At 46.6% G+C, this 25,532-nt stretch overlaps 1 protein-coding gene across 1 annotated transcript; it reads right to left on the bottom strand.

Annotated features, from left to right (window-relative positions):
- Positions 1 to 7,426: 7,426 nt before the first annotated feature.
- Positions 7,427 to 21,420, bottom strand: NFAM1 (NFAT activating protein with ITAM motif 1). The gene is made up of 6 exons (XM_080628543.1): positions 21,345 to 21,420; positions 18,891 to 19,229; positions 17,761 to 17,870; positions 15,086 to 15,184; positions 10,398 to 10,484; positions 7,427 to 7,758 (listed from the first exon to the last, which is right to left on the bottom strand). The coding sequence occupies exons 1-6, from the start codon at positions 21,397 to 21,399 to the stop codon at positions 7,699 to 7,701; spliced, it is 750 nt and encodes a 249-aa protein (XP_080484669.1). The 5' UTR covers positions 21,400 to 21,420; the 3' UTR covers positions 7,427 to 7,698.
- Between the last annotated feature and the right edge of the window lie 4,112 nt (positions 21,421 to 25,532).

The raw sequence follows: 25,532 nt of genomic DNA, 5'->3' as shown, positions 1-25,532 counted from the left end.
AATGGTTTACATGTAAATTAAATTAAGCAAAGGAAACATTAATCTACAAGCCTGCAAGACGGCACTGCAGAGGAGCTTCCTATCACCTGGTTCGCACAAGGCTGTTTGGAGCAAGGCATATAAGAAACCTGACTGCAGGAAGGGATTAGATGAGCACAATATGCCTTGGAACTATTTAACTGCCTGCTGACTGTAATATCTGCAGAGCAATAGGTCTCAGCCCAGTACACAGTGGAAACTTTCCCTTCTCTACACCATTGCCGGAGACACTTGTAAACCAAAATACCCATGCAGGTATTTCCAGCAGGTGACCATGGAGTGAGTGCTGTATTCAGAGTGGCTGGAGGGGTGTATTGTCAGAATTTTTCCCTTTTACCACTGGGATTTTCTTGTGAGATCACTGGCTTATCATCTGGTAAAAACAGTTCTGGTGGCACTCCTGTGTTTTAATATTGGCATCATAACGTTCCCTGGATTACGCAGACCTTTGAGTAGATGTCCAGAATGGCACTTACCTCTCCCAAGAAGTCTGTGGCATACAGCTAATTGGAAAGAAAAAAATCAGAGCCCTTATTATTCCTTAGTTAGAGGGGTGATATCAAGATAAGTCTTTTCTCTAACATAGGAAAGCTAACTTAAACTTGTACCCATAACACCTTTATATCACTCTGTACCATCATATGTTCTGGCCTGCCTGTTACACAGAAAAGCTGGACCTGACAGTATAGTATGTTCCTCCCAAGCAAGGGCTGGTACACCATGTTGCTGCTCATCCTGGATGTGCTACACACACATTGGGGGGGGGGAGGGGAGGGAGGAGAGAAGGAGGGCAGGGAAAGGTCATGCTATTTTATAAACATTCTAGAAGGGTTTTGAATGTCTTTTCTTATTTGGTCTATATTTTTTTAACACCACCCCTTAGGGAGTCATATGCAGTGATAATTACCTGTCCAACCATACACAGAGCACACAAAGGTATAGCCCCCTGTAACTGTTGACCTTAAATGTCCTTTTTCTGCATAGAAATGTCACCTATCATCATGAAGGAAACGTTTCTGCTTACTTATTTAGATGAAAAACATGGCTTAACACAGATGAGCATACAGCAAAGTGTACTAACGGGTTTAAGATAGTCTTGTAATGAATTGCTAAAGCATATGCTAAAATTAATTCATCACACCCCCCTAGCTTATGATGAGTGTCTGACTGTTTTATTTGCACTCTGCCTAATGGCCCATCTTTCTCAGGACAACATACATTAAAAACCTCCCTGTAATTCCATGTTTTTACCTTTCAGGCTATGTTCAAAGAAAAAAAAAAAAAAGGAAGCGTTTTCTCCTTTCTTTTAAATGTAGCTCTTGTCTAAGTGCTAGGACAGGCACTGTCAGCTCTGAAAATTCAAGATTAATCAAACAATTAACAATTGATGTCAAGTGACTTGCCATGACTGGAAATGAGAGATGCTGCATTCATTTTAGCTCTGTAAGAACCAAAAATAGCTAACCTGATTTTTATGGACAGCAAGATTATTTTAAACCTGTTGGAGAGGAGAAAAGGAAGAGTTACAACTCCTATTAAACTGGTTTTTTCAAATCTCCCATTGCATGTTGCATATTCTTTAGCAAACGGCCAATCTGTAGAGAGGACTGTGCTGGAAGGGCTGCTGTGCTTCAGGTTCACACCCTGCCTTGACCTGAATGAGACTGAAAGCATACAGAAATCCTGAGAGGGCAAAAGCTGAGCTGAAGTTTTACTTTCTCTTCCCCATGTGCCAACATAGCACTGCACTGCACTGCTTGAATAAACAACCCAACCTAGAGGGAATTACATCACCTCAAAACTGTGGTTTCCTTTAAACATTAAAAAGAATGGCAAGTATTTCCATTCACATAATTATCAGCATTATCACCTCTCTTCACACCTCCTTCTTCTCCAGCATCTAACTGTTGGGATGGTAGGGACTTCCCTGTCTCTTCTGATGAGCAGAGAAAGCCTTTGAGACTCAGCTGCAGCCATTTGCTCTTCCTTGTCTAAAGCCTCTTGACAAGCTCAGGAACTTCTTCAGCAATCAAGAAGACTTTATGGGATGGATGAGGAGCAACTCAGCACATTCGCTCCATAACCATTTATTTGGAGAATTACAGCATACATATTTGGGCATTCCATGGTATTTTGACTCTTATTGCCAAAATGGTGGATACCTCTGTAAAAGAGAGCAGTAACTTCTCCTGCAGCTCGGCTACCTCAGCCAGGCAGACATGAGCCTGACCGATACTTGCATGGGAAATCAAAAATGAAAAGCAAAGCCCTGCAGAAACTGGGGCTGGTGGCTCAGGAAGAAACTTTTTTGGTTTTCCTAAACTGTAAGGAGCTCAGCACCTCCCTACTTACCCACCTACTGGCTGTCACTTGGACAACCTGGTACAAATAAGAACATAGGAACCTGAATTCTGTTCCCGACTTCACCTCTGACACCCCGCAATTTTGGAAAAGTAGTTAAACCTCCTGAGACTGCATTAACCTCCTGAGTCTCCTTTTTTTTTCCTATTTATGAAGCTGAAAAGTCATGCTGAGCCTTGCAAGGACTACTGGAATCTTTGATTTTAACAGCGCATGTCAGTGCCAAAAGCACCGTTAGCGGCATTACAGGGCTAATTTCTTCACAAGGGAGGGAAACTCACTGTGGTACAGGTATTTTGGGTACAATTATTGCCCTTGGAAGTACTCAGATATCATTGCATAAAATTGTAAGCAGACAAATCTTTCAGATGGGATGGAAACCAGAGGCCCTGACTAGTTATTAAAAGACATAACATTTTGAAGAAGTCCATATGTTAGCTTTTCCATGTTCACCCTGTTCCAATTTGGGTAATTACATTCTGACTCCTTAAAGCAGGGTGGCTGACATGCCTGGCCCTACCAGCTGTATATCCAAATCTTCATGTGGCCCAGAGCAATATGACACAACCCACATAATTCAAAAGGCTGAAAGAAAAGAGGATCTCCAGGAGAGTTCATCGAAAGACTCCCTCCCCTGAATGAGATCAGATCCACAGCTCGTAACACAGTTTGGCAGCTTAAAGGCCTGGTTATTAATAGTGAAGTACCTAGTAACATACTAGTTACTAATAGTAACCTGCATTTCTATTTTATCATTAACAAAGAAAAACACCATACCCTTGACAGTATGTGGAGACTGGGCTTGCCCTAGAATCAAGCAAGAGAAGACGCTGAAGCTCACATTCTCCGCTTTTCCCTTGGAGATCACTGGCGTTCTCTGACTATCTCCTTTTTTCATTTGTAAACTCAGTGATACTTCACTGTGCATAGCAAATCTTGGTGACCACAGAATCCCAAATCACAGGAAGAGTGGTATCTGAACCTTCATCAGCTTCCTGACACAGCAAAGAAGAGGAGAAGTATATGCTGCAAACGATTTTTTCATCATGGATGCAGAAAATTTTCCCAAACCCAAGATAAGATGCCATTTCCATATGGAAAGAAAAGTGGTGGCAGTTCCAAGCAGCCCTGAACATCTGGCCTATTTTGCATTTTAGATGCCAGTCTGACTTACTGATGGTGTCAGCAGCCACTCTCCTGGCCCTCACATGGGCAGCCCTGTGCCAAGACACTGGTATCTGATGAAGCTAATTCTCCAGACTTCATGGATGCAGAGAGGAACCTGTCCTGTCCCCATCTCTTCAGAGGTGCTGGTGGCGCCTGGGCCATGATGCAGAGCTGTGAGGGGTGCCGGAGGCACCAACCCCAGGGGTAGAAGACAGTCATGGCTGGGGATGTTCTGCATGGCTGAAGGTGCCCACCCCGGGAGTCTGTGGTCTGGGGGCTACTGGGGGAGCTGGCAGGGGGATGTGGGCAGGCAGGGGACAGGAAAAGGAGCAGAGAGGACCTAGGGCACCATCTGGTGGCTTCACTCACTGCCTACCCCAAATCCCTGTCTCACAGGGTCACAGTATTGCATTAGTCAAGGGCTGAAGGAACACCAGGTCTTTCCCAAGAGGCAGCTCTGCAGAAAGAAGACATCCCTGCCCTTGATGCAGACTTATGCACCTTTATGGCACTGCTGGATGGGACAGTGGTGCAAACCAGAGCCATGGTAACCATTTCACTTGGATGCTGTTCAGTCAAGCACCTCCCTTGATTAAGAGCCAGCACTACCCAGGTATTTAGAGGTGATTTCCACTAGTGACACCCCTGAGAAGGAAAAAGGAGTAGAAGTTAGAGTCGGTGAAGAACACCTTGGGCTACACCTTGGGCATACATTTCATTGTCATTATCCATCACAGCAAGGTCTTTCTTATCTACGGATAAAGGCAAAATACAGTTGGCATGTTTCACACATCAGGACAGTACCCATGCAATTGCTTTGTCCTCTGCAGAAACGGATGAAAACAACGAACCAAAGAACCACTCATGTGCACCCCAGGTTTTGCCTTCTCAAATTAGGATTTGCTGTAAAGCACTGTGAAGGAGTTGTTTTAAAGGGACTAGGTGACCTCAGTATTACCAAGGCCCTTTGCAGCAATACCAGCTAAGACAAGTGAGGATGATCACGGTGAGATACTGCATTTCTCAGGACCAAAGGCTTACACCTGGTGGAGATGGCAAAGGACCTTGGTGCTATCATGGCACCTCCTTTAGAAGGTGTCAGGGCAGCTCATTTCCACCTTGCACCACTGCTTACTTCAATAGCGAGTCTCCATTTCCATGAAATCCTGTCAATACAAAAGGATAATTCAACACTTGGAAATCAAAGTTTATACCACTGTAACCTGCGAGCACACTCTGTGCACAACAGCACTATCCTGGGGGAAGCAAGTGGATCTGAGCACATTAGGGGCACAATTTTTAAGAGGAAACTCAATATTTACTTTAAAGCAAAACATGTAGAGTGAACACAACAAGCTAGTCATCACCTCTCACCTTTGGGGAGCTGAGGGAGCACATCCTTTTTTTTCTTGTTTAATTGCTCAACACTTAAAAATTAACTCCTTTCCTCCTGTTAGTAATACTCATTTTCTGTGTCTATTCTCATGGGCCATAGAGCCAGGTAAGACAGAGACCAAATGGCTGCCTTTTTCCTGAACAAATCTCTGCTATGAAGTAGCTATACCAATATTATATGAATTATATTTCCTAATCTCTCCTACCTGTGCCTGAAGGCATTTCCTCATACCTCCTTGGAAACCTTCATACCATTTAAAAGCGTTCCTCTTTATGCCTTTGTCATACACTCCAGTGCAACTGTGGCTGCCAGTGGCACACAGTGCTAAAGAAGCGATATTAGCTTGTGGCTACATAGCTTCAGAACTTCCTTTTTCTTGTGCAACAGCCTTTTACCCTTACAGGGCCAATCCAGAACCCATTGAAGTCAACACACCAACTCCCCCCGACCTTGGCAAACTTTGAAGCACAACCCAAATCCTCAGTGTCTCTTGGAGATTTTTACTTTTCCACTTAATTGATCAGAACCTGGTGTGATTCTCCCAGTACTTTAGCTCTGACTCTTCCAGAATAGTCTCTTCTGTTCCAAATACCATTCTTCCTCTCATGTTTCATTTTAAACAGCTTCAGCTACTTAATATATAGAATTTTTCAGGCATAAGTGTAAGAAACACTCTATTTAAAAACACAACAGAAAGACAAGACAAATCAATTCATTGCAAAGTGAGATCCTTGCCAGGAAACTTCCAGTACCACCCAGTATTTTTAGCATTTGTAAAACTGAAAAAGCAAAACACAAAAACTAAGCAGGATTGTTTTGAAAGTTTTCAGTTTTTATCTATTTTCCACCAGCTTCTGCTGAATATTTTATTGCCATGCTGCAACATATTTATAATTCATCTCATCATTTCTTCAAATTTGTTAAGGAAAGGAATTGTAATACCTGTACAATCCTCTTGAAATTCTTCTGTAAATATGGATGTTTTCTGGTCATATTAGGAAACACTAAAATTCCTTACTTCAAAAATACTTATTTGTAATTGTCATGATCACTTAACAAATGGGAAATGGGTTTAATAAGCCACACTGTCTGTTCATTGCTCTTTCTGAAATGAATTCCTCAACACTGGGAAGAGAAAAAGCATTTTCCTGTGGTTAAAGAAAGTCCAAATTGCATGTTTGAAATCTCTTCTAATAAAAAGAGCAAAGCAATAAGCGGATTATCTCTTTAAACATAGTATAGGAAGGCTGGAGGCCCCGGAGACATTTTCCATAGCCTCTATCTCTGATGCATAGCCACATTAGCTTCAACTAGAGAGGGTCTTATGACCCTGGAGCTCAATTTTAATTTGATCTTCTTCTTTAAAGAGGTTTCTATGATTCCTCTCAAGTTATGCTGCATATTCTTATTTTGGGTTGGCTTTGTTTGGTTGTTTTTCTGTTGTTGTTTTTTTTAATCTGAGATAAAACAGCCTCAGCTTTTTGATCCACTGGTTTGATCGTGTTATATGGATATTTCATGTAACCTCTTCCCTATCAGAACTAGAATATGCATAAGCACGAATGGTAGGCAAGTTCCAGCTGACGGGAAAGAGAAAAGCTTGGATAGAAGATTCCCCTCTAGGGCCTCCCTCCAGTTGCTCTAAGTTTCAGAACAGGTCTGCCTGGGCAAATAACCAGTGGGGTCAGGGTAAAGGAGACTTATACCCTTGTTGGGAAACACTGGCCAGCTGAAACAAGGGCAAACCTATTGCCTTTGATGGGGCAGAGGTACCATGCCTGCCCCCACAGAGGCTCAAAATCCCAAGTGATAACAATGCCCATTGCCAAAAAGAAGGAAATTGGGGAGCTCGGCTTGAATGTCTCTGGGCTAAAACCTGGCCCCAGACCCCCCTGTCTTATGCAGCGCCAGCAGAAGAGTTTCTGCAGATTCTCACCTCCTTGTTTCTCTTCCTTGTTCTGGAAAGGGCACTGCCACTGAGACAGGGGTATTTTCTGCCAGGCAGGGTTATTTTCTCTATTTTCCTATTCTCCATCTTTATCTCTGTCTGTGCATCCAGTCCTCATGGTATACTGCTGTTATTGCTGAGGGAAAAGCATTTACTTGGAGGCACTGATTTGAGTCGGCTGAGTATGGTCACAGCAGGCATCTGTGACTACTTGATGGGATTAGCAGATTATGAGAAAGCATGTTTCACTGTGGGGTTCCTGAGAAAGGAAAAATGGGCAGGTGGATGCTTGGATCTTGGTTAAACTATGCATGAAGGCCTGATGACCGTGTCAGGAAAGTCGTAAACACAGGATCAGATGGACTGCTGCAGGTCAGGATTGGAAGATCAAGCTAGCAAGCAGGGAGGTCTCCGGATTGTCCCATCATTTACAGAGGGTCGAGATTTAAGTATTTCAGCCATTCCAGGTGAGAGAAATCTGCACAGATCCCATCTGCACCATTTCTAAGATACATGTGAGTGCTTGACAAAAGCAGTTTTTCTTTTGCATCAAACGGCTTTGCTGCAAAATAGCTCTGCTGCATCAATGCAGACTGAGCCCAGTGGGATTTGAACAGATGCATTCTCTTGTTAATGAAGGGCAGTTTAGAAGAAGCCAGGGGGTCACAAGTCCCTTACGGTTGTGCCCTGAAGTCATTGTGGATCTCTGCAGAGAACTGGGGATGTAAGAGAGTAGTTCTGCAGTACAGAAAGATGTCTGGTCCACACAGGGTGAGATTTTTTCCTGTTAGATATTCTCATATAGTGTATCACAGGATTCTTCTAGAGTTGCTTGCTTCTTAGGTGTCTGCAGAATGATGAAAAGGAGAAAAAAGAAATGGAGGAAAATTATTCAAAAGGTGATGAATTAATTCTTAATAAGCAGACCCTGACATTTGTTCTGTTAGAGATGGCTCTAAGTGGTCTGCTGAAATGGAAGCTACTACAGTGAGAAATGTTGCTCCGCCAGAGACAAACGTGACTAATCCAGCCCAGGGGATAAAGATACCTCCTTTACTTGTCACTCTTTCCCCAAAAAGCTGTCAGACAGGGAGGGGAGGGAAAATTGGACTTGGTAAAAAAATAAATCACTTTGGATTCTGTGAAGGAGGAATTCCCTGACCTCCTCAATCCTGTTTCTTCAACAGTTGAGTCTATTCCTCACGACCGTTCCTTGTGTAGACAAGGCGCTGACAGACTGATATTTTAAGCGCTGTGTGGCACAGGCCTGCTGTAAGCAAGGTTACACAGCAAGTAGCTGAAATGCCACCGGGTGAAGGAAGCCCTACCTACACTAGCATTTTCCCTGTTGCCACCTCCAAAGGGAAATGTTTTACAAAATGCTGACTCCAGGCACCTCCAAAGCATATGGGATTAACCCCTCGCTACCCAAGCTGGCTGACAGTCCAGCACGACAGCACGCAAATGCTTTTGTTTCAGGGGCTCTCTGCCCTGCTTCCCTTTACAGCTCCCTCTCCACACACAGCATCCCGCAGCAAGGTCAGCCACCATTCAGCAATCCGAGCTCCTGCTCACAGGCCAAACACACTGGCCCACAAGTCTCACTCTTCAGGAAAACACCCTGTTATATTTTGGCACAGCCAGGTGGAGGAGGAGTGTCCCAGGTGGTCACAGCCCAGGATGACTGAGAAGGAAGCTGATGAAGGTGCTTGCACCAGTAGTGGAAAGCGCAGACAAATTCTCCTGTGCAGCGATCACAGGGCACTGCCACTCACATTTCCTTTTGATCAGTACATGAATTCAGGACACTTGGTGGTGTCTGCTGTTGGTGTGAGACCTCATTCCATCCCCTCTCTTTGCTTTCTTCTCCTTTGTTTCTCGTATTTCTGCTTCGACCTTTACCCCACCCTGGCTGAGACTACCAGCACCAGACCGACTCACACACAGATGCTTTTTTGCTCTTGCTTTGCTCTGGCTCTGTTTTACAGACCCGCTACTCCCCAAAGCAGCAGTTGAGTGGTGTGGGCCACACACAAACGATTCAGCACAACCCAGACAGCTCCACACTAGGGAGAAAAACCCACGCATACTGCATCTCATCATCCAGACTGAATCATTCCGAAGGGGGCAGCTGGGAAAGGTATACAGAAGAATAAATAGGACAGGGAGAAGGGATCAGGACCTACTGCTCTCCCTATCCAACTAGTTCAAAATGCAGCAGGAGCACAAAGCCAGGGATACTGTCTTTTCCAGCATGTATGATGCATGAGGGTATAAGACAGCCTATATAAAACAGACCATCCTTCCCCTCAGTGATCAGATACCTGCCACTGTCTTTGCTATCACCAACCACTGCTGTGCCACAACAGTAATTGCAGGAGGCCAGAGCCCTTGAGACCAGACCACATGGCAAGTAGCTCTGACACAGAGGAGGCTGGTTGATTTTAGACCACTGTTTCCTAAAAGGTGGGAGTTGTGAAAATGCCTCAAATACTGGAAAATACTGTTTTTCACGAAACACAGGGATGGTGTCAACTGAAGCTGGCACCATTCTCCACGCTGCTTAGGCAACCTAAGGAACTCTCCCCAACAGGACATCAGTGGGAGGAAGCAGGAGACATTTTTCAGGAACACTTTCCAATATTAGAATAATGGAGGTATTTTTTAACAGATAAGAGGTCTGGAGGGAAAAAGAACAACGAAGTTCTGAGGACAGGAAGGAAACGTTCCCTGGGTTGCCCGATGCAAGTTTTGCCCCTGTGAAACAGCTGATGCCTGCCAAAGGCATAGTAGAGGGCTGTGTGGGCCTCTAATCTGCTTTATGTGGCCCACACAACTGATCTGCACCTGCATATTCCTAGTTGCAGCTATTTTCACTATGCATGCTTTTAGTTCCTTGTCTCTAACTCGTTACTCCCAGCCCAGCAAGAAGATCCGAGCTCAAAACGTGCCCACACTGCCTTTTCCTGAGCCCCAGAGCTGACAGAGACTGTGTCAGCCCAGCCTTAGTTCAGACCATCTTATATTCTACTACCATGAAATGGCTCTTAGGTGTTTAATGCCAGTGACAGCAAAGCTGTGTTGTCCAGAGTCTGCCCCCAGTGCAGATTCCTCTACCCCAAAGGACTTCTCAGCTGCCTAAATAACCTGGAAAGGACAATAGTGGAGATCAGCATGTGGCCAACTCTCTGTGCACATCTGTCCTGTTCAAAGCAGTGACAAACCTCTCAATGCCTTTCAGCATATGTCATACAGGAAAGCATCTGCACGAAACCAGGACTGCCAGAACTGGTAGAGCTGCAGGAGTGAGGATTCTGCTGGAAGAGGGAAGATGGGCTACATGTGCAGCCCAGCTGGTCAGTGGATGCCACATCTCATTTTCTCCTTTCAGTGTGCTTGCTAATGCCATGGTGACTCTGTGGGGTTTCTTTCCCCATGTGCCCAGGGCATAAGGGAGCTCTCCAAGAGCAGGGCCTCAGCCCTTACCTTCACTGGAGGACTCTTTCTGGGTGACAGGTTGTTTGTATTGTCCTTGAGGATAGAATAGACATCAACTTGCTGCAAATCCAGGCACTGCAGAAGAAGAGAAGAGATTAAGGGTCAAATAAATTACTTAGGTTTAAGACAATTAATGGCCCACTGGGTTGTTCCACATCTCATGCCTGACATTTTTTAGGAACTGCCATCTCCAAAATGTTGAAGTTCCTGACCTGAACTTGGGCAAACAGAAAATTCTTTTCCCCTGAAAGCTCTACAGTGCAGCTGCATCATCTTCCTTTTTTCAGGCTCACAGGGGCAGGCTTTGATGTTACCCTGTGTAAAGCAGTGGAGAGAATGCTAATGCTACCGCTTTCTTCCACTTCAAATTGTCCCAGAATGCAGGATGAAGACCCCTCTGCCTCATGGAAGGATATTGTGCACCATGTGGACCACAGGTAATGGGCAGTGCTCTGCACCCAGAAGTGTTTAGGTGCCTGAAACCCACAATCTCTTGCTCATGGTTATTCTGGGCATACAAAGGTGAGAAGAGGGGCAAGGCTGAAGGTCCTGAAGCACAGGGGCTGTCAAAAATGGGAAACCCTACCTCAGGCAAGACTCCTGTTTATTGTCTGGGGTTTTTTTCCCAAGCTGGATCTCTCTTTTCTTCATAGAGTGAGCAAAGAATAATAATAATAAAAATCAATGCACTCCCAGGCCCTCAAACATACCCATGGTCCCACACAGCTACACAAACATACACATGCCCTGCATGAATATGCACCCACTGGTCCCCCAGGTAATCATGTCACAGGAGATGCGTGTCAGTTTGAGTGATGTTCCAGATCTGCCTGAAGGATCAAACATAACAATCAGGAGGACTTTTCCGTGTGTGTTTCAAGGATGACAGCAGGTTGCCAAGGTGGCTGTTTCTCTGGCAACAGGAAGATGGGAGGAGCTCAGGCCGCAAGAGGGGCAGATGGTATTAGTGGAGAAACTGCAAAAGGGAGCGAGGCGCCCTGTAACGCAGCAAAGAGGAAGAGCAAAACATGGAGGCCCGATTCTGGGGCTGCCCAATCACCTGAAGCCTCATCATTTTATCCAGAGCTACAAACACTCAGTATTTTTCGGGATCATGGCCAGCAGGATGGTGGTTTGAACAGGACCAGATGATAAAGGAGCAGCATTTGCAAGCAGAGCTTGAAACAAACAAGCACTCAGACAGGAGGAGGGCACAGAGAATGGAGCAGCACACCTCTCTCCCATTCCCACCCCTCCTCTGGGAACAGTCAAATTATTTCACCCGTCTGCTTCCCACTCTCCACAACCCGCTTGCCTACACAGACATTCCCAACTATTCACATGTACACTCGCGCACACGGAGAATCCCATTTCCCCATCCTCATTTTCAATTCTCTTTGTGATGCTCACAGTGAGGACCCTATCCCACATGCTGCGCTCCCAGCAGCCTGGCACTGTGTCCCCTTGGCAGGACAACAGGCAGCCTCTTTCACTGCTCTAGTCTGACTCCACTCGCAAGCAAGAAGGATCCTTTTGGTGTTTAACCTCCAAAAATGATTCCTTCCCTCCATAAGCCCTCTTCCCATGGAGCCTGTTGACAGTGCTGGTCCTTCGCTGGCTCCTTGGAAAGCTGGTTTCTCCAGTCACCATTTGCAAATTAATACTGTTCCTTGGTCGCTGACCACCTGCTACTGTCACAGTGAAGGCACACAGGCCTCTCTCCTCCCTGCTGGCAGATGCCTGCCCATCCCCGAGCAGCCTCCTTGTCTCCCTCACACCATGAAAAGCTCCTGTGCTCTGGAACCCGCCTGCACTGCAGGGGTTCTGTTTGCTGCTCTAAAAAGCTTATTTGAAGTGTAAAGTGGATGAAGCGAGTCCCTTGGATTGTTATTTCCAAGCTGCTCCTTAACAAGGCAGCTGAGCTGGAAGACAGAGGAAAATACAGGTTTGGGTCTGGGCAGTGCAGTGAGGTAGAGCTGCTCTAGTGATGCAGGAGGACAAAGAGGTCAAGGAACATCTGGCAGTGTAGTGGGAACAAAGAGGGTGCCCAGCAGCCCTCTTATTATCAGGGCTTTCTGCTACCTGCTGCTTTTCACTGCATAAACCTACCCCCAGGGACCACGAGGTGAACAGTGGCACCTGGAAGAGCCAGCGGGGAAGGCATTTGCTCCTAGAGATATTCAGCAGGATGGCTTTGCAGAAGGTGTGCTAGGACCCTTACCACACCAGGGGTGAGCCTTGCTGCTGTGTTGGATAACATGTCATGAGCTGCACCAGCCTGTTCCAAGCCTTTGCTTTGATGTCCAATGCTGCCTCCTGTCGCTCCTGCTCTCAGTTCTAGGCCTACAAGGACACTGTGGTTCCCTGATGTGATATGTTTCCAGAGTCTGACCTCTTGCTTTACCCCATGGATAGCCCATCTGGCACATGCTGCCCTCCTCTCCCATTCCCTAATCATTGACCTTCTTCTTTATCCAATCACTTGGAGTCACTTCTCACGCGTCCTTTCCATTTCCTTGCCTTAGCTTACCCCAGTGCTGAGGACAGATTTCTGCCCTCCCCGTGGATTAAGCACTGTGTTCAACACCCAATTTAACAGCAGCAGGTTTTCACAACACACCTAGTTTCAAGCGCAGTGTGCAGAGCTGGGTTTACACCATGCAGAGTCCCAACACAATTTGGCAGCAGAGCACCAGAGTCATCTTTCAAAAGAAATACGGTTTGTCAACTTCCCACTCCCCTCACGTGTCCTGAGGGCCCATCCAACACAGGGTCCCCACCCCAGGGCTCTCGCCCTCTTTCCTCCATGCTCCCCCCTGCTCTCATCATGTGCCATGTGTGTGGCTGGAGCTGCTGCTTCATGCCTGAACGAGCCACCCTGCAGCAGCTGCTCCACGATAAAGGACTCTCCATTGGGCGGGCTTGTACCCCCCGGCATGCACAGGCAGGAGGTGGTCCAGGCTGCTTACAGCTCTGCCGAAGAGGGCTGAGTGCCTGCTCTGCACACCAGACTGGCTGCGAGCCCTGCACAGCTGGTGTGTGGTTAACGGGCCTCAGGGAAGGCTGCCTGGGCCAGGTCCATAGGGCTGTGGCAAGCACAGAGGCTCAGCCAGCTCCAGGCACTGCCTGTGCCTAAAGCTGCCTCTGCTGGCTTGCTGGATTAGCCTTTGCAGGGCCTCCTGAACAGAACAACATGATGAAACATGTAATTAAGATGGAGCTAAGGATGCATGACGAGGCCGACTGAGCGAGAAATGGATTTGATTTTTTTTTGTCTCCTTGCAGAAATCATCCACTTCAGCAGGAAACTACCCATTTGGATTTTTATAAGCCTGAATTAAAAATAAATTACTTGATACAAATGAAAAGGTTTATAACCTGCAACCTCCTTTACCCAAAGCATTGCTTTTTGCCCAGAATAAACTATATCACGTACAATACATAGTGGTTTCTTTTAAACCTCTACTCCAAAAATTCAAGGGCCACAAAATGGTGCACCCGCTCCCCCGCCTGTGAAGTGAGAACGGGAACGGGGCAGGCCCATCCTCTTGTTCATATCTGCCCCTGATCAGGTCTCCTACCTCCTTGGCAGAGCTTTGCTCCTCTCTGTAGTACATTCTCCAGGGCTTCGCTTTGTTTAGTTTAAATGATTAATGCAGCAGAGCTCACAGGTTTTCCTTGGAGAGACGTTTCCAGCCCTTACAGACCCTGCAGTTAGAATGGTTTCCTAATATTCAGAAAATATCCTTCTCTACTCACTTTCCTTTTATGCCGCCTTGTTTGTCCCACAGATCACGGGGGTGGGGAAAAAAACAACCCTTCCCTTTGTAGTGGAGCAGCCCTCACATGGGAGTAAAAGGAGAAAAAGGAATCCATTTTAAATCGATCTGGATGGGTTCTAAATGGGATTAGGGATCATGGTTACTTGAGGTAACTGAGGTCTGGACCTGATGTTTCAGGAGAGACCCTCCAATCCTATTACCTATGATGCTGAGCCTACTGGCCTCGAGGTGTGGGAGCAGTTGGTATTCCCCAGTTTGGGGAACGGAGAAGGAAATCCTGCACAATGAAAATGGGAGATGCTCCAACAAAGAGACTCCTTTCACTTTCTTTCCTGCCCTTTTCTCCCTGAGAGAGAAACTGCAGGGTCTGTAACACTGACACCAGTTCAGGTGTCTCAGCAAAGTTCTAAACAGCTGGGGTTGTTCTGGGGGAGCACATCTCTCTGCCCCTTTCCTGAGCTGTCATTCTCCAGCTGAGAATGTCATGTCCATGAGACACTCTACAGTACAAAGTGAGGCTAAGATCCCATCTTTCTTCCTGCCTCCTGGAAGACCTTCCTCTTCTACTACCAGGAACCTCCTCTGGCCCAAAGCCTGCAGCTCTGTGCTGCTACACTGCTGACAGAGGAAAGGGTGCTGCCTCACAGGGCACAGTGCAAGGCTTTGGCACCAGGGAGGCCATGAGTGGGACCAGGATGGAGACACACAACATGCATAGTCCTGAGAGGAGCTAAGCAGGGCAGAGCACAGGGTCATCAGTACCAAGCTGGTGCACGGGTATTGCTTATGTTTTGTATAATGATACTGGTGCTGTCTGTACAATGGCAGAGCAGGAAAAGGAAGGGTTGTACCATGATGCGAACAGAAGGGATGGAGGGTGATTCTGATACTCACATCATAGACAGGAGATGGTGGTGGTGGGACGGCTGAAGGAGGCTGGGTTTCCACCTTCTGTCTCAGGATATTTAGCTGGTTCCTTTTAGGGCACAACACCTGCTCAGGACAAGACACCAAATGACACATTTGGAGCAAACACCACCTTCTCAAAGCGAAGTGAACACCAATGTCATGTCAAAGCCAGCTGCTCGCATACTCCCTTCCTGCTGTCACAGGAAAGAGTGCTGGCATTCTGCAACATGTGGCATGATCCCTTTCCTCACCACAGGGTTAAATGGTTTGGTGACTTACCCTGGAGCAGTGGAAAGGAGAACTGGGCTCTGTGCATTCATAGAAATCACTTCCACCACTGAAACTTAGGTAAATGGAGGGTTCAAGTATTTAACAGCACACAACAATGCTGTAGGACAGAGAGTAAAGCAGGGCCCTCTTCAAAGTGTGCAGAGGAATTTCAGAGAAGCAAGATGACTTCTATGAGGATTTGTCCAGGAAGCTTTTGTTAATACACAGATGACCATTAATGATGACATATAGTCAGTGATATGCTAACGTACAAGTCCAGCATGCGGTTGAAGGAAGAAGGTCTCTTCCTCTGAAACGTTTCTTGCATCAGATGAGTTCTCCTTGAGCACGTTTCGTCCATGCACAGATAAGGGTTAGCCCTGCTCAGCAAGCAAGGGAAGAGGCAGAAAAGGCAGAAGGCTTTGCTGAGTATCTCTGTTCTAATTCAGAAAGAAGTGGGATGATTATATTCACATCACATGAAAACGATGAACTGCTTTCCAGTCCATTAGTAACTAAGGAGGATGCTAAATAGCTTCTCTTAAAGATAAACATTTTTAAACCAGCAGGTCTGAGCAAGCTGTGGTGAGAAATATGGGCTGTGTTCTGCAGGAGGGCAAATGTAATGTCTGCAAGATCTCTTTGGGCCCCAAGGAGAGCCCGCAGGTCTGACACTTGCTGGCCCACCTCAAAACCTAGAGATGCCAATTGGCAAGTCGTGACAGTGCCTCCCTCATCATCCCCATGGAGACGCTGTCTAGGCAAACAGAGATGGGGGCCTGTCTCCAGCCTAGTCACTCTGCTGCTCACACCCCTTCCCCCTCCATCAGACTGCCTGCAAAGGAAGTCTCACGAGATTAGCAGGTCTGCCAACTGCTGCCATTCTGTTTTCAACTTCCTGATGTCTGACTGTGTGTGCTGAAGCCTGATGCTCCTTGGAGTCATACTGTACTAGTAGCACAGCCTCCACATAAAAATGCATGCAGAGTGTGCTGTTGTGGTGGCAGAGGGCAGTTTGAAAGAGTAAATATGGGGCATACTCTACCTAGAAAAAAAACAATCCCCAAATTCCATTCTAAAAGACACCAGGGGGTTTTAAGCCAGCCTGAAGATCTCTGGAAGAATGCAGAGGATGTTATTTGAACACCTGAGGGTGGCAGTACTAGGAGCAGTAGGTTTCCCTCAAACAAGGATTCCACTATCATAATTCCAGAGTTTTTTCCACAGGGCCCCTGTCTCATCCAGATCTTCAGCCCTACTTCTGGTTTTTCTTCTCTTGCTCTCTGCATCATTTCTTCCCCACTCCTGCTTTCCCTTTTGCCCTCAGCTACTCATCCCAGCTTTTACTTCCTTACCCAGCTGATCCCAACCTGTGCTACTCATCTGCTCACCAGAAGGGCCCTGTCAGTCCAGTCCTAACACCCTCCTCCAAGCTCCAGTGCTTCCTCACTCCAGATTCCAGTCCCAGTTTCCCTCCTGAGGCTCCTTCCAGCCTCACAGAATCACTGCTGTTGAAATGTGCCTCTGGAGATTGTCTTGTTCTATCCCTATCTGCTCAAAGCAATGTCAATTAAAGCAAGTTGCTCTTCAGGTCCTTGTTTCCCTTTTTTTTCCAAGTTAATTGGGACTTCCACACAGGCTTCCTTGGTGTCCTTGTCCAGACCTTGCCCTCTCACTCTGCCTCTTAATGTTTTCTCTGTCAAACAAAAGCCCAAGGCTCTGGTCCCCATCCCCTCCATGCTGCAGATTGCTTTTTTCTATAGTGCCTGAGCCATGGCTCAGGAACGCAGTTGCACAGTCTCCTTGCAATCAGGTTGTGCCCTTGAACCAGAGTAGTCCCCATCATGAAAGAGGATTAGAAACGGGGAAAGTCCTGCGCTCCTCCTGCCACCAGGGCTGCAACAGACTCGCTTGAGTGCACAGGACATTACCTATCGAAGTGGCACCATGTGGAAAAGCAGCCTCACAGGGGCTCCTTTAGACAACTGAGCTGCTAAATTGACAAGAGCCACAACTGAGCAGGCACAAACTGCAATTTTCCAAAAATCCATCACAAGACTACATCTTCTTGAATATTCTCAGGGCCAGCACAACTGCTAGTGTGACTTCTTGCCTTGTGCCAGATCCTTGCTCTAAAGCAGAGCATGCTGGAGTCCAAACGATTACCAGAATTTCTTTGATGGACAAATCAATGACCCATTTTGTCTCTTCTATAATCTTTTTTTCTCAGAAAGACTCAACTTAAAAAAAAAGAAAACAAACCTAAGGCAGACACCCAACATGGAAAATTTCAGCACAGAGACTTCCAATCCAGCCAAGTTAGAAGCAAATGAAATAAATTCCTAGAATGGGTCATGTCAGATACTGCTTTTTATTTGGTTATAACTTGCCTTTCTTTTCCACAGAAGCAGAGCTGTTGCGGCTATGCTCAATGCAGCAAGAAGAACTGTAAAGGTAATGAGGGCTTCCCACCCATAAGAGGTCTCTACATACCCTGTACCTGTAAGAAAGAAGGCAGAAGATTCACAGTGTGAGTGGAAGTTACAATCCTGCTGTATCTTTAACCCTGGAGAAAGTCTTGAGAAAACTAAAATAGAGAAACAGTGCGGAATACGGTAGTGCAGATGTACACATCCTTAAAAACCTTCAGTCTGACTGAACAGAGAGCAGTGTGCAGCCAAGGAATCACACAAAAGAGACAGGATATAAGCAGCTGCACTTCATATTGGTTAGAGGGAGGTGACATATGAAAGCCAAGAAGGTGGTAGGTAAAGGCTGGCTAGGGTCTTTAGTGGAAGGGGCAGAAAGACAGATGGTGGAAAGCACATAGGCCACACAAACTAGCAGGGTGGGTACTGTAAGCATCCTCTGACCAGTGCAGCAAAGCTATTTCATCACGGCTCTTTGCATTTACACTTTCTAAGAGGTTTTCCATATCCAGCATTGCATTCAGTAGTGCAAATCTAGCCAGTCAGCAGCATGCACGTCTGTGCATTAATGGAACAACTGACCCCTTGTACCACATGGGAAAGGGGGAGGGATTACAGTGAGCCCCTGACGTGTTTATGAGCCCCCAACAGTGAGCGCCTAGCTTGTATGTAGGTCTGATTATGGCAAGAACCCTAACCACTGACCTTGAATTCAAACATCTCTATCATGCTGCTAAAGGCCAAAGCACACTATCTCCCGAACAATAACACCTAAAAGCACACTCTGACTCCGTGCCCAGGCTCCCTGGTTAGACCCTGGCTTTAAGCCTGCTGTTCCCAGGAGGCTGCAGCAGGGCAGATAAAAATCACTTCAACTTCATGTCCCATCTGCACACTGGGAACAGTAGCACAGGTCACCTGTACAAAGTGCATTTAACTCTGATGGCATTAAGTATTTAGCATAAAGTATTATTCCCACCCGACTTCATAGCATGTTTGGGTAGAGGAAAAGAAGAGAAAAGATCATCTTTTCATAGCCAGATCCAGCTGATTTATAACCATCTACCCTTTCAATCTGGCTGTTCGCTTACCTCTAGCAAGGACAAACACTCCCTTTCCCATCTTGTGAATGTTATTCCATCTGACGTCACAGTAGTATGTGCCAGTAGAAGAGGTGTTTTCAAGGGGCCTAATTATGTGTTTGTAACATACAGTAGCAGTCTTATTCTCTTCTCCAGGAGGGATGGTTACACTTTCCAATGTACTGTAAATGGATCTTTTCTGGCCCAGTGAATTAATCCAGTAATAGAAGATTGAAAATGTGGTGTATTTCGGCATATAAGGGAAGATGACTGTACAGGGGATGGATATTCCTTCCTCGAGCAGTGCAACTTGGATTGGAGGTTTCTGCTGTACGTTGACGCTTGCCCCTGTAAGGGTAATAATAGTTAGCAGTCAGCTAACATCACTTTAAGTCAGGAGCAGCCTGCTGCCCCAAAGACAGGGTCACACTGAAAGCAACTGTATGTGAGGAAGTGCACTCGTAGCACGCAGTGTTGGCCCTTGTCAGAGATGGAGTGATTCAGAGCACGTGCCCTGTGTGATCTGCCACATCTCTTAGGTAATTGCTGTATGATTTGCGATAGCCTGTTGCATTCACAGGCTTCCCCTTTTCCCTTGTGAGCTCCTCTGTACAACACCAGTGTGCAGAAAGACAGGATATGAAGCAGGAAGTGAACCGATTTTGCAGTGGTGTGAGACTGTATTTACAGCAGCTGAATAGAAAGCAATTTTCCAAGACAAATGCTAGCTGGGCGTCTCTTGAAACTCCCAAGTTACAAACCTCTGCTTGGGCATCTCCGTGTGGCCATGTGATGGCTGTGCCAGTGAAGGTGCTGTAGGCAAAGCAGGTGTTGTCGGTGGACTGTGTATTTCTGAAGCATGAGTGAGGAAGGAAATTACGTATTCTGTACAGGGGCCAGCACCAGGGCCATGAGAAATAAGACGCAGCTTAATCACTCCAAACTTTTACTGCTGTAAATGAGCAGCAAAGCACAAGACTCGATGCTAGATATGGGAACTATCTGCAGAAGACTGCAGATCTTAAGTATCTGTATGTGACAGTATCTTAGGCAGAGAGATGGGAGATCATGCCCTTCATGCGCTTCCTCCTTACACAGACAGGGCTGTTGAAAGTGATCTATCACTGCAATTCTTTAGACAACGATGTCGGGAGTTACAAGAGAGGATGAATAAGCACAGATAGAAAACCACACCGTAGTTCACTCCCTGTTTTGTTTAATAAAAAATAAAATGCTAAGAGTGAGCCATGGGCTAGTAAGGAGCCCAGGATGCAGGGCCTCTTTCGCTTCTCAGCTGAAATCAGGTTTAACATCAGGCAGTCTCAGAATCTGTTTGTTTAACAGCTGACATGACACCACATACAAAGCAACTTAAGAAGAGGTCCCTGCAAACTACTGTTGTCTTTAAAAAAGGAACTGGAAACTTACACACAAGCCTTCTTACAAAATGAAGGATTCTTTCAGAGACATGAAAATAAAAGGTGGGGGGAGGAAGGAGTAGAGAGAGAAAGAAGGGGATAGGCACGCTTTTCCATTCATGCTTTTGATGGGATTCCCTGGAGTTCTGCATTTATAAGCAGGCTCATAACAAGGCATTAAACCTGTCCCTGAGCACAGCCAGGCTTGCTTTCCTGTCATCATGCACTAATGCCGCATCGCAACAGCAGCATCACCTCTGCACAGTGGGACTCAGTGTTGGAAAAGGCAACACAGCCATAGGACAGCTGAATGCTAAGCACTGAAAAAAGGTTGTGGGGGTCAATAATGGAGGAAAAGTGAGGCCACTGTCCAGAAAGGACTGTTAGGAAGTAACGTCCATAAAAGAAAATCTTCTACAGACGATATATAGCCAGCGACAATGGCCGGAGAGTAAGGAAGAGCTTAGTTTACATCACTAGAAAAAGGTTCTTAGCTGTAAAAGCAACTGAGATACAGTACAGTTCTAAGGGACGTGCTCAATTAGTTGTGAGCATGCAGTCCCGTGGACACTAGATACAGTATTATGGAAAGATGGTGACAGAAAATCCTGCAGACACTGTAGGAGTGATAACCCAGTGGTCTTTTCTGGGCCTTATTTTCCAAAATCATTCATCATCCTTCTCCTGATCTCTACCCAGCAGAACACACATGAATATAGTTTCTACACAAGACATGGCTAAGCACTGCTGTAACAAAACAGAAGAGAGATCCATCTTCTTACAGTATCCCAGGGGCCATTAGCTTGAGAGGAACATACTAGGGAAAAAGCCAAACCATTTTATTTAGGTTATCTAACCCTTCTCCCATGTTCCTTCTTTCCTGAGCATTCTCTTTCTGCTTTGAAATGCTTAAAAGACAGAAATAGCAGCAGCGTGCCAATTCCTAGAGGGGATCTCTGGAAATTAGCAAAAGATAGCAGCTGGAAACACTCTAATATGAACAAACGTGAGAGTAAACAAAAGGAATAAAAACTCATGGGTTTACCTCCACACTGAAGCAACCAAAGAAACAGGAAGATGACTTTTAGAGTAGAGGCCATGATGAGGGGGTCAAAAGCTGGAAGACAGCAACCAGAGACAAAGATCCAAAAGGCAAAAGAGATGGGGGTTATCAGGTATTTCCACGCCCGGGCAGCTGGTTGATCCCCTCTTGTTTGTGAAGGGATGTCAGAATGTACACACACTGCTTTTGCCAAGTTGTTCCTGGCAGCTGCAGCTCTTCTGCTTTTCAGTAAGACTCCTCCCCACATCAGGTTTCATATCTCTGTACTGTTACAGTGGTGTTACACCTACCAGTGGGTGCCCAAAGATTAGACCATAAACTCTTCAATGAATTGAGCTTTGTCTCCCGATGACCGTAAAATATCCCACTCATTCCAAGCAAACTTTGTCACCTTCCACAACGACCAAAGCCGAGTGTTGGAATAGGGAAAAAAAATGCACTTTGACTGATGCTGACTGAGGCCATTTGAGGTGAATGTGGTCAAATTCAGGGAAGGATTCAACTGATTCTGGAGCAATGGACAAGCTTAAAAGTGGCACAGTGGGATTTTTACCATAATTTTGCAAGGATCTGTTTACACAGTTGTTTTGGAACAGCTATTCCTGAATATCTCACTGCATGGACCATCCAGATTTTGGAATAAGGGCACATTATTTCTACTTATCTTAAGTGCTTTGTTCACATGGGGAAGCTACTGAGCAGTGCCACAGGGTGTGGGTTCAAGGAAGAGTAGCAACATTAAACTCCTCCTTTATGTGAACACTCAAGTGTGGGAACCCCTGTTTTGCCTTCAACACAGGAAACAAGTACCAACATCAGCAGTCAGTACAGAGGAACAGCTCCGCTGTATTCTGGACTGTACAAAACTTCCCTTCACAGCCAACTCCTCTACTAGGTCACTTTGGAGAAAGGCACTCTTCTTCCAGAAGTGAGAACAACCGGACAGCAAATTCATCCCTAATGGCTGGGATGTTTCAGATCCACACAGCTGGCTCTGAATCAGCTTTGCTATACAGGCAAGCCTTAAGAAATCTATTGTAGGGGAATCTAAGGAGAGCCCTTTGAAGAAGAAAACCCTCTTTTTGTGGGAGGATCCTGCTGCCTATACTCATGAAGAGTCTTTGATTTTGATGAAAGCTTGTTTTTAGCTAAGAAGTCTGCAATGCAACAGCTGAGCAGTGTCTGACTCGAAAAACCCCTAATGTCTGAGAGGTCTTAACTTCTCTCTTGGCAGCTTCCTCCTTTTTGTGAGATATTTGTGCTGTCCACAAGAAAGCACTTTGCTGCAATTTCAAGGGTGCCTGCACACATGGGGTGCTTTGCTGTAGAGATTGGTGGGAGATAGCTGTGCAGGAAATACTGAAGAAGGTAGATGAGCCTGTCATCAAAATTGCTCTCTATGAGTTGATTTATCCCTCCAGACTTTGTAGGATCAAGGTTTGCTCCAAAACCACCTTTGGTTTACAGCATTTTTCCTTCTGTTCAGCCTGGGACAGGTCCTCAGGAGGAAGGGGTCTTGGCACAGGGGGTGGCTTGCAGCTGCAGCCACTGCCACCCCCAGAGCCCAGGGATGACTCCAGTACCTTGCTGAGAGACAGCCCTGACAGATGGGTAGAGGAGCAAGTGGCTTTGTACGGCTCTTGAAGACTGGTGCAGCAGCTGTACTCCTCCAGGGAAGGTTTAGCTCAGATTAGCCAAAACCAACTCCTCTCCCCAAGACATGCTGACGTGAGCTGCACGAAGCTGGTCTCAGCTGGAAATTACTCCTCACAGAACTTAATGCTGAACAGCAAGGACAATCAAGAGCGGTAACAAGACACTTGGGGCTCACTTGGTGTTTCAGATATGTAGGCACAGATCAGGCAGCTGTGGCTCTGAGGGGCTGTTGGAACACAACAGTGCTCAGCAGCGTTTCTCAGGCCTGAACAGCACCTCAAGGTAGTTGTAGGAAGGAGGGAGAAGGGGGCAGGGTCTTACTACCCTCCTGTGGAAGAGCTCTGCCAAACAGTGAGGGCCTCCTCTGCTCTTCTATCATCCTCATCCCCATGGTAGCACACAGCTTTGCAATTTCCAACATCGATGTATTTCTAGAGGACAGAACATGCTGCTCCTGCCAGTGATGTGTTTTAACTGTTATCAGCATTTATCTGCTTCAGGAATTCAGAGCGATAAGTGGATTAAGTGCAGTAGGCTTGTGGGGCTGCTGGGTCAACATCATCCTTCCATCTTTTCCCTTCTCTTCCTAAAAACAACCGTGTTGCCACTTTAAATGCCAAGTCCTGGAAATATCATCCTCTGGAATTAAAAAAAAAAATAAATATATAGATCTAGTATTTCAAAAGAGATCACACATAAAACCCAGCTGTGGGATTAGAGGCACCGCACGGCCAGAAATACATTCACTGCTGGGATTTGCTATGGTAGAGCTCGCTGAAAAGAAATGGCTTTGAAACGACTACCCAGCAGCTATTAACTGCGAGACAGGATGACATTCTGTTCCTCAGAGCCTAAAGGGAGCCTGAATCTTTGAATGTTAAATTCTAATTCAATTTGGTCTGAAGATTCTGGGCTGGGTTTTAACCCTGGAGACATAAATGGGGGAAGATGAAGATGAGGAAGATGGGGAGTTTTGTGTTTCTATTGCCAGCCTGTAGCAGGGCTGAACTGATCCCCCCTAAAACTTAGGTTTTGGAGCCAACCAGAATACCTGTGGCAAAGGAAATAAATTATAAAGCTCCAAAGGAATAGGTCATCGTATGACCTTCACTCATGCATTATACAGTACACTGCTGCATGTAAGCTGGTCCCTGCAGCATGATGAGGAGGGAACTGCCTGTCCAGCTGTAGCCCTGCAACAGCATAGACAGTCCAGGATCTGTATGGCTTGGTTCTTCCTTTGATGCAGGGAATGCTGATCACTTCCTGAGACTAAATACATGATTGGGCTAGGTGCTAGCAACAGTTTCTGCTCCTAGCTGGAAAGCGTCCATTAATTTCACTGAAGCGCTGTTAAAAGCCCGCGACAGTGGCCAGCATTCCCAACTGTGAGGAAAAGCACATTGTTCTGGCGCGCACAGAGGACGAGTTTGGGCAAGCGCTGAACCTACCAGAATTGCCTGTTCACAGCTGTGTCCAATGTACACCCACAAGTAAAGGCACATACACACACGTGCCCACACATGCCCCCCCAGCCAACTCCAAGCAAAGCATTTATTCAAACAAAAAGGCTGCTGCTAGCCAAGGCAAAAGCAGTGATGCAGAGACCACAACAAAGCCTCTTTATTGCTGAAGCGTTTAACACCACAACCACCCAAAAGAGAAACACCGCTTGGCGCAGAGAAAAGCTGCAGCAACTCAGCGAGCCTGATTGCAGAGAGCGCTTCAGAGCATTCCCCAGCACGGCAGCTCTGGATTTGCTGCCTTGTCAGAGACCAGCTCAATTCCCCATTGCTGGAAAGCCAGCCAGCGGCAACACACGCACCTCTGAGGATTCACAGTCTCTCTGACTCCTGTAACTCCAGACTCCGAGGCGTACAGTTTCCCTCCGTCTGGCGGCAGGAGCGATAGGAGAGCCAGCGCGAGCGGGGCTGTACCTCTGCCAGCAATTTTACCACTGTTGTGTGTCGAGTGCCTCTCCAGCAGGGCTGGATGATGCCGAGGTAAAAGCTGCCAATGCCCTCGCTATGTTTCTACCCGTTGAACTGCTCTAGGGAAGAGAACAATCAGCAACTCGAGGGGAAACCAGAAAAAGAAAGGTGTTGACACTACCGTGGGGAAGGGAGGGGACACTTCTGAGATTCTCTTTCACCAGCAGAACGAGCCTGCCTCAGAAATCACCCCGCTCCTGCTCTTTTTCTGTTCATCTACTGGAAAGATTCCCAGAGACTAAATTACCGTCACACGCCTGCTGCGCTCACAGGGGCTGATGCTGCGCGGCTGAGCCTCATCCCCGCCGTGTTCCCTGCGGCTCCCCTTCACGGGCTCCTCGTACAGCCCGTGTGGCAAGCCGGGCCGAGCCGGACTTAACCTGGAATGACTCTTTGCCCTCTCGGGCTGACACCTTCCCGCAGAACACCTGCCTGGCCGGGCCTGGGGCTGCAGCGGGGCCAGGCAGAGCCATTCTGCTGACGGCACAGCGGGCCACGCTCCGTCCATTCGTGCAAGAGGGCA

This window comes from Psittacula echo, assembly GCF_963264785.1.
Source record: "Psittacula echo genome assembly, chromosome: 1".
Taxonomy (NCBI): domain Eukaryota; kingdom Metazoa; phylum Chordata; class Aves; order Psittaciformes; family Psittacidae; genus Psittacula; species Psittacula echo.
Note: the sequence above shows the minus strand (reverse complement) of the source record. Positions and strands in the feature narration are given on the sequence as shown.